Source organism: Gobius niger (genome assembly GCF_951799975.1).
Source record: "Gobius niger genome assembly, chromosome: 2".
Lineage (NCBI taxonomy): Eukaryota > Metazoa > Chordata > Actinopteri > Gobiiformes > Gobiidae > Gobius > Gobius niger.
Genome location: NC_136853.1, coordinates 17514723 through 17523811, shown reverse-complemented (window position 1 = coordinate 17523811; position 9089 = coordinate 17514723). Strand labels below are relative to the sequence as shown.

Genomic DNA, 9089 nt, shown 5'->3' with positions numbered 1-9089 from the left:
CTTTAATATTCAAACACATTTGCCAGTTGACCAGTCGCAAGGATATTCAGCCCTAAGATTTATCTGGTAGGTTTGTGAATCCAATCATGACATAATGAATCAGAAAGTTGACGCCTGCCCTCTAACTGGAGAGCGGAGACCTCCCACTACCAATAAAGTTGTCTGGCCTTCGGAGAGGTGAGCGTTGATATTTGACAGTAGATCAATCTGTCCTCCTCCTTTTTATTTCTATTACAATTTTTTATATTATATTATATTTCTATACAATGATTACCATGACAACAGTATATAAAATCAATGAGTCAATAACAATAACAATCAACATTAGATGCACATGGAAGTGACCTGTAGACACTAAAATGATGCTTAGCTGAACCAGTGCAAGATTGTAAAAAAAAAAAAAAAAAACGCAAGAAAAAAAGAGGATATGAAAGCCAAGAAAGAAGGGACAAAGAAATGAATGATAATACTACTAATAAAAAATGTTTTAAAAAAAAGCACACACACACACATTCTAACGCTAGGGGGTCAGGATTTAAATGAAGACATTCAACGCTGTACAGCACAACAGTCTTAATTGCCTTCTGTTTTTCATGAAATGTAATTGAGAGAATGTATTGTTTGAAGACATTATAAAAAGGCAGAGAAACACGGCCTTTTCCTGATAATCTACATGAGTGAATATGATACTTTGACATCAATAATAAAAGATTAATTAGGTAAATGGAGTTACTGTTTTGTAAGTTAGATTCAAACAAACCAAACAACACACTCTTGCAATGTAGAACAAAATCAATATTTTCATGAATAAAGTCACAGAATTTCTGCCAAAATAATACAACACTTGGACAATACCAGAAAAGATGCACAATGGTTTCAGGATATGCTTTACAAAAACTACAGTCAATATCAATTTCTTTCTTAAATCTGTTTTGAACATTTTGAAGGATAAAACTTATGAATAAGTTTGAAGGATACATATTTTACTTTGTTTGTTACTAAATGTCTATTAGACAAAAGCCAGACCTTCTCCAATGGTATTTCATCCACAAACACATTCCAGTGAAACATGACAGTGGGTATTGTTGTTATTTCTCTTTGGAACATGGTTCTTACAGCACGATTGTTATTGGTAGGGCTGGACCTACAGTCTATGGGCCAGACAAACCCTCCCTGCAAGTGCATCCTGGTTTGAGGCGAAATTTTTTTCATTTTTTTTATTGCGTTGTAAAGTAGAATGTGTGTATACAGAGTATGCCAGGGGTATATACAATTGTGCAATACAATTATATAGATACAAATATAATATACTATATATACATTGTTGTAGATACTGATGTTTTCAGAGTCTTTTTGTTATCAGAACCTTCCAAAATCTTCATATATGAGGGAGTAGCATTATAAAAATGTGTAAAGTTGAGTTTCTGCTTAGAATATTTACGTTTGTGGATACACAATTTGGACAAAAGGATAAGTAAATTAATAATAAAATAAATGTCATTCTTTTGCTTTCTGAAGAAACAAAAAAATAACGTTTTCTCATTTCATTGTGAAGTCCTTGTGGAGATGTTCAATTATAAAGTGCAGAAGTCCTTCCAGAACTTCGGGGGGTAAGAACATGTCCAAAAAACATTTTGTATTTTCCTATTTGAGAATTTAGTGCATTGGGGAGAGAAACAGATGCTTGTAAATGTAAATATGCACTTATATACAGCGTGATAACTCCAGCAGGGATTGCATCGAAAAGTATAGCATATTGTGTAGGTGCAACTGGAAATTGATGGTTAAAAATTTGATAAAAAGTTGAGTTACCAAGAAAGTCTGTTTCTCTATCCAGTTAATTAAATATAAATCATGGTGTGAGAAGTTATGTTTACATATTAAGGTCCATGGCTAGAGGCTCAAACTTTGAGTTGTCTTGAGGTGACGTCGTGATTGGAGCTCCAGTGATCATTGGCTGCTAATGTCGGAGACTGGCCAATCAGGGAGCTCGAGGGGAGAAATGGCAGCAAGCGCACATATTTATTCATTTTTTAGGTACTTTTCCCATTATATAAAATATCTATAATAAAATAAACGCTTGTGTTTAATGCCATCTAGCAATCATAGATCTAAATAATAAGAAGCAAAAGCGAGGAACACATTTAATAATCTTTGGTTCCGCACGGACGTATTTTATGACCGGACACCAAGCTACCGTTGCGGTGAGTTTTGTTTATCCCTTCAAACACGGGTCTATGCTGGCGTTATCCTCGGTTTCCCCCTCTCCATCTGCTGGTTGGTCATTTGTTTGGGCCCGGGGTGAAGATGCCGCCGGTGGGTCTGAAGTGTCAGTGCTGCGGCTCCTCAAACATCGTGGAGGATGATCTGTACGCTCAGTCCCAGTCCGTGTGCGCGGACTGTGGCACCGTGTGCACCGAAGGGAGTCTGGCCAATGACCCGGTTGGAGGTTCAGGTACAAAATATCCTTCTTCTTTCTCCCAGTGCAGTTGAGTTTCAACAATAGTTAGTAATTGTAGTGGCAGGTGTGGGTGTTTCTAAACTTTATCTACGATTAACTATTGTTTCCTTTCTTGATTTAGTTTCTAATGGGCTTAAGTAAAAGTGACCACTTCTTGACCTCTGAACTCCCGCCTGAACCGAGAGGATCTTTTTCCTCACGTCAGATTTTTTTTCCATCATTTTTTTGTTGGGTATTCAACTCATTTTTGTCATTTTCTTGTCATTTTTTACATTTTTGTCATTTTTTTCCGTCAATTTTTATCACATTTTTGTCACATTTTTTGTAATTTTTCAGTCAATCTTTTTATCAATTTTTTGCAATTTTTTGTGACATTTTTGCCACTTTTTCATCAATTTTTCATCACTTTTTTGTTAATGTTTTATCACTTTTTTGTCACATTTTTGTCATTTTTTTGTCAATTTTTATCACATTTTTGTCACATTTTTTTTATTTATTTTGTATTTTTTGGTCATTTTTTTTGTCAATTTTTGTCACTTTGTTTTTTTTCAGTCAATCTTTTTCGCAATTTTTTGCAATTTTTTTGTGACATTTTTACCACTTTTTCATCATTTTTTCCTCACTTTTTAATGTTTTATCACTTTTTTGTCACATTTCCGTCATTGTTTTCGTCTCAGTTTTGTTGCTTTTTCACAGCTTTTTTCCAGAAGCTTTTGGACTGGGGTAAAGCCAAACTGGAGAAAATGTGCTCGGTTCAGGTGGGAGTTAAGGGGTTAATAAGGAATTTGGTGGGTCACTGAGGGACTTGAGACAGTTAAGTTTAATTGACTGTGTTGATTATTACCCCAAACAGAACCATTTTGAAAAATTGTTATGTTCACTGAGAGTGAGATAGCAAAAGTTGTACATTATTATAATTTAAAAAAATCACAGAACATCAATGTAAGGTATGAAGATGATGTCCCTGCATTAGCTATTGAAGCCAAATGAATGCAATTTGTTTTGACGATAATGCCAAAATGTAGAATTGAAATGCATGCTCCTCTGTGGTTGGATTTTTGTGATTATCTTTGCTTTCTACAGATGTCAGCTACAGCTACACGACACAGCAGTCTAAAAAGCCATGTCCAAACCTGATAAAAGGTGAGGTTTCCCTGTTCTTTGGAAAGTAAGTGATAATCTCTACAAATGGCTCCTGTTTAAGTGATTTTTTTCCCTCTCACTCCTGCAGGGCTTCACCGGGTGCAGGCTTTGTGCCGTGTCCTCAGGCTCAACAGTGAAATTGAGAAGTCGTCCCAAACCTACTTTCAACAAGCGTACAACCATGAGAGTTTCATCTTTGTGAGCTTGACAAAAAAGGAGGCCCTGGCTGGCTGTTGCGTGCTCATCAGCTGCCGTATGTACAACTGGCCCATTACCGCGGGGACTGTCGCTTACCTCGTGGACACGGATCCTGCGTCTCTGTTCCGCGTTTATCTCGAGGCTGTGAAAACCCTTAACATCTCTGTTCCAGCGCAGAGTGTCAGCGATGTCATGGAGGCCCACTGTCAGGAGTAAGTTGCTTCTTTGTTGAATTGGTTGCTTACGGTTCAGTATTGCTGTGTATACTGGCTCTCTACAAGCATCAACCGCTTTTTATTCAAGTGACACATTAAGTATGATAAACTAGGTGACTCTTGTTATAGCAGCCCAGTGGAAAGATGGGGGTTTTCCTTTCCATTAAAGTTTTATTTTGTACCTTCCATTTCCACCACAAAACATAAAATAAAATAAAATATGATAGGTTTCTTAAAGGAAATGAGCCCTCTTGATCAATCTGGGCCAGACGCTAAGATGCCTTTAACACAGGTTAATACAATTCACAGGATTTTAATACGTTCAGTGTATAGGAATAAATTTTTGTTAGTCTGCCTTTGGCCACACAGACCTCTCTCTCTGCTTGTATCCTTTGTAAGGCATGTTTGTGCTCCTCTAACTCCCTTTTCTGTTGTTGTTCAAAATAATTTTCCTTTCTTCTTCAAGTAGTAAATCATAATCGATCCGCTTCACTGCTAAATCTGCAATAGCTTCAGCTCTCGTGGCAGCTAATGATGCTGTGCAATTTTCATCCGAGCGGTCAGGTACGGAGGCATCTGAGGTTGAGTAGGCCTAAGCACTGAGACCTGAAGCGCCGGTCGAAAAAGGCATAGAGGAAAGGATTGAGGCAGCTGTTGAAATAGGCCAGGCAGGTGGCATAGGGGTGAGCCAGAATCAGGAACCGCAGAAATGAGCAGGTAGCAGGGGCCAAGTCCAGGTAGGACAGGGCATCTGCGCTCTTCAAGACATGGAAGGGCATCCAGCAAGCAGCAAACACTACCACTAAAGTTGTGATGATCATTAGGAGGCGCCTTTTCCGCTGGTCCTCCTTGCGTAGGGTGTTGAAGTGGCGTGTGACGGTGCATCCGATGAAGCAGTAGCAGACCATCATGGCCAAGAAGGGCAGGAGGAAGCCCAGAGCGGAGGAGAAGATGCTGAGTCCAGCCACCCACAGGTTCTCCTGCTCCTTTGAAGACACATACTTGAAGTCCATGACGCAGGACGTCTTGTTGCTGGTGTCGTCATACTTAGTTGTACGGAACACCAGAATGGGAGCAGCCAGGAGCCCCGAGAGGAGCCAGATGGCTATGAGAGAGGAGCGGACATGACCGCGGGTGTGGATCTGCGTGGTGGACAGTGAGTGCACGATGGCCAGGTAGCGGTCAAAGCTCATGCAGGTAAGGCAGAAGACACTGGCGTACATGTTGAGCAGGACCACGTAGCTGCTGATCTTACACAGGGCCGTTCCGAACGGCCAGTGGTAGCCCATGGCGGTGTAGACTGCCCACAGCGGCAGGGTCACCACAAAGGTGAGGTCGGCCAGTGCCAGGTTTCCTTTGTAGACGTCTGCGGCGCGGCGCTTGCCCTGAGCCCGCCACACGGTGAAAATGACCACTCCGTTCCCAGAGAGCCCCAGGATGAAGATGAGCATGTAGAGCACAGGTATGACCGAGTAGGAAGGAGTCCACTCGGAGTAGTCACACATGGTGGCATTCTCCTCTTCGTCATAGTCGTAGTAATCATACGGACCGGCTGTGGCTCCCAGATCCATTTTAAAAATCAAGCAGTAAATAGATCCAACGTGATTCGGAGATGCCTGAAGACTGTTGCTGCATGAGAAATGTGCTCAGGCTTTCAATACCCCCCTGACTTGTGCCCTCCCCTTCACACCCTCCCTGCCCCCCAGGAAGTGACCAAAACCGAGTGGTTGTGGTTGCGGAAACCGCAGTATCACACTCTGAATCTTTAAGTCCCTGACAACATGCAACAAGATGAAGGTACAAAAAGTGTCAAAAAGCTTCTCTGCATTCGGCCTCCAGTATCAATACAAGAAGAGCTTTTTAGAGCATTATTTAAACACATTTAATTTGGTTTAAAGTAGTTGGGATAATACTTGAAGGTGTCTATTATGCGCCATGTCAGGACTCACACTTGTAGCTCCGCAGTGGGACATTTGGGTGTCGTTGCCGCCTGTCCTGCGCCCTTCAAAGGAAACGCTCTTGTGACCTGCCTGTTAGGATCCCAAGATGAGAAAACTGTCCCGGACTTTTGTGCCATAGGCACTAACGCAGCATTACAGTTTAATTTATCTGGCATGAACAACTGGGTAAAATAACAGTAAACATTGTTATGAAGTGAGCGGCATCTTATGGGGGATTTAAAACCTCTATGCCTTTCTTTTTCTCCAACAGTACATTGTAAAAGCAGACATTTGTGTAAGGATTATCTAATTTTAAAGCCTTTTTTCCTGGTTGTGAACTATAGGCTCAGTGTTTTGTTCCAGACTCATTCCTAACTTTCTCAAAGCATTTCTAGCATCACAGTTCTTCACAGGAATGTGTTATCAAAGCAACAACTAATTATAGCCTTTAAGAAGCACATTGAAGACAATGAAATTATGAAAATCAATATGGTTATTCATTGTTGTGAAAGAAATGATGTCTTGCCTTTTTGTAAACCTCACAAGATTTTGGTTCTCGCCCATTTGACTTTTCTAGACATGAGATGGAAGGGAATCCTATGTCATCAAATTGTTTCAAAACAAGACTTACAAACACTGACTCAAGGCTAATGTAGAAGAAAATCCATAACCAAAACTAAAGTTGTGTAGTTTTGTTTCTTGCTGTGTTCAGACCCAAATAATTATTATTATTATAATTATTATAATTATTAAAATATACTGTTCTTTACATTATTTAATAATTGTGATTTTATTTCTGGCCGTAACAATTGTAATTACTGATTTTTTTCCTCATCAAAAAGCCCGATCTCAGACTTGATTTCGACTTGATGCATCCTTAATAATCATGTCAGGTGGAGGGCAAGGCCAATATAACTATGGGAGAAATACAGTCTTTGTAAGAAATCTCCAAAACGAAAATGAACACAAATGTTGCACTTCATCAGTATTTGACAGTGATTGGATTCACAAACCTGACATAATAGTATTTTTAAGTCCTTCCTATTGGCCAACATCATGCTCATGTTTCGCTCATGTTTCAACTCACTGGGATGAATTTGTTTCCAGGTACAAGATCACATCGGAGCACGTCCCGGAGGAGTTGGCGGCCGACACAAAGGAGCTGACGAAAAGAGCTTTGGCGCTGGTGGAGCTGGCAGCCCAGTCCTGGATTGTGACTGGCCGCAGACCTGTCCCTATAATGATGGCCGCAACATATTTGTCCTGGCAGTCGCTGCAGCCCACAAAACTACGGCAGAAAATGACTCTGGAGAAGTTTTGTCAACTCGCCAAGGTTGATAAAAACCGACCTGCGACTAAGAGAGTGTCTGAAATAAAGGAAATGCTGTGTAAATTGGGGAATGAGCTCCCGTGGAAAACAAGGGAGATTACTCCGCATAACGTGGTACAGCAAGTGGAGGACATTTTGAACTACAGATTTTTCTTGTTGAGGAACGCATTAAAAAGTTATGCCGACTCTTCAAAGGCAGATCCTCAGCAATTTGATGATAAAGAAATACCAGCAAGCGAAGACTCCTTGAAGACAGAATCATGTACTGTAGAAACTGAGCAACAGGCTCACAGTGCCACCGATAGCTGCGATGAACCAAACTGGGGTAAACGTGCGCTGTTTGCCCCTCCTTGTGTAGTTAATGCCAAGAAAAAGAAGAGGGAGCAAAGCAACCAATTGGAAGTCACAGGGGACGAAGAAATATCGGACAGTGAAATCAGCTCCTACATCAGGACCCCAGAGGAAGTCAGAAACATTGTATTGACCCAATCACTTTTTCTCCAAGAGGGTGAGAAATTGTGATAGTTTAGACCGGGGTGTCAAACATACGGCCCGTGAGATGATTCAATCCGGCCCATGCCCTGTAGAGCATAAATTCCAGAGTATGTAAAAAAAAAAAAAGTAAGTCTCTAGCCCATTCCTGTGCGGAGTTATGTCCAGAAGAGATCACTGACATAATGAGAGCTCAGGATATGACTGGACTGAATGAATAATGACTACTATGTAGTACTTTGAGGAACTTGTGACACAGGCTTGTAAAGTGCAATACAAGTGTAAGCCGTTTTGATTAATGAAGCTACAGTCAAGTTGGGGCCAAATCACAGCTTATTATTATTCATTTATTGGAAACATTTTCTATTACCGGTATATGCGGCCCGCGATCCAAAATGAGTTTGACACCCTTGGTTTACAGCCTTCACTTTCCATCCCAGTGGCTCCAATGATGCTCCAGGATCCAATGTTTTTTTTTAGGATTTTTGATATGTTTTCGGAATATATATATATAACCATGGATACAATCAGCAGTGAAAACCTAACACACCTAAAAGACAAAAGGCGCTTTGCTAACCACCCAAGCATATGTTGAGTCACTGAAAGGCCAATACCTGTAATTAATATCCATTGTTTTGACATATAAACGACCCGCCGTGGGAGCTGAGTTTCGGCCCGTGACCCAAAATGAGTTTGACACCCCTGGTTTAGACTGTTATTTCTGTTCACCAAGATAAGTTGATTAACGTGGTTGGTGGAGAATGATTTATGTAATAAAGCATTTTTTCTAGTCTGTTCTGAGTCCGTGTTCTTTGGGTCGTGATGCATGTGGCCAAACTACTCAGTATTCATAGCACTGAGTGAGGAGTAGATCTGTTAAGGAAATATGGAAGGAAAAATCACCACATTCACACAGAGCCAGTGCGTTTTATGTTACATACCTCTGTTAAAATGGTGTTTTTAAGCTGAGACGCTGCCGATGAATAGGAGCAAAATACAGAAAAGTTCCGATGGCTGTGAGACCATTGGACTCAGACGCGTGTGAGTTTTTGACTGTCATACCAACACAAACATGCTTCACCCAAAAACAGTGGGTCACAAAAGACAAAGGGAGCGCTCAATAGAAAAGATAGTTTTTGAGAGGCGTGGCAAAGGGGAGGAACAGAAGGCCATCGTTGAGGTAAATAAGATTAATGAGGGGAAGGAAAACTACAAGAGAAAGCTGGAGAACAAGCACAGCAACAACATTAGAGATCTGCTGTATTTATATTTTATTTATATTTTAGTCATTATGCTGCTCCTCCTGGCAC

The 9089-nt window shown here is 40.6% G+C and overlaps 2 protein-coding genes across 2 annotated transcripts; one reads left to right on the top strand and one right to left on the bottom strand.

Annotated features, from left to right (window-relative positions):
• The first annotated feature begins 2235 nt into the window (after positions 1 to 2235).
• Positions 2236 to 7813, top strand: brf2 (BRF2 general transcription factor IIIB subunit). The gene is made up of 4 exons (XM_079551660.1): positions 2236 to 2455; positions 3545 to 3604; positions 3693 to 4014; positions 7065 to 7813. The coding sequence occupies exons 1-4, from the start codon at positions 2308 to 2310 to the stop codon at positions 7807 to 7809; spliced, it is 1275 nt and encodes a 424-aa protein (XP_079407786.1). The 5' UTR covers positions 2236 to 2307; the 3' UTR covers positions 7810 to 7813.
• Positions 4578 to 5630, bottom strand: LOC306959918 (apelin receptor B-like; the record flags this gene model as incomplete). Its single annotated transcript, XM_079552173.1, has 1 exon — positions 4578 to 5630. Exon 1 carries the CDS (start codon positions 5586 to 5588, stop codon positions 4578 to 4580), a length of 1011 nt encoding a protein of 336 aa, XP_079408299.1. The 5' UTR covers positions 5589 to 5630.
• Positions 7814 to 9089: the final 1276 nt, after the last annotated feature.

What these genes read in the sequence shown, in the direction of transcription:
- brf2 (XM_079551660.1), top strand. Translation starts at nt 2,308, where the DNA reads ATGCCGCCGGTGGGTCTGAAGTGTCAGTGCTGCGGCTCCTCAAACATC. An exon ending in ATGTCCAAACCTGATAAAAG is followed by an intron (nt 3,605 to 3,692) that starts GTGAGGTTTCCC and finishes TCACTCCTGCAG; the next exon opens with GGCTTCACCGGGTGCAGGCT. An exon ending in ATGGAGGCCCACTGTCAGGA is followed by an intron (nt 4,015 to 7,064) that starts GTAAGTTGCTTC and finishes ATTTGTTTCCAG; the next exon opens with GTACAAGATCACATCGGAGC.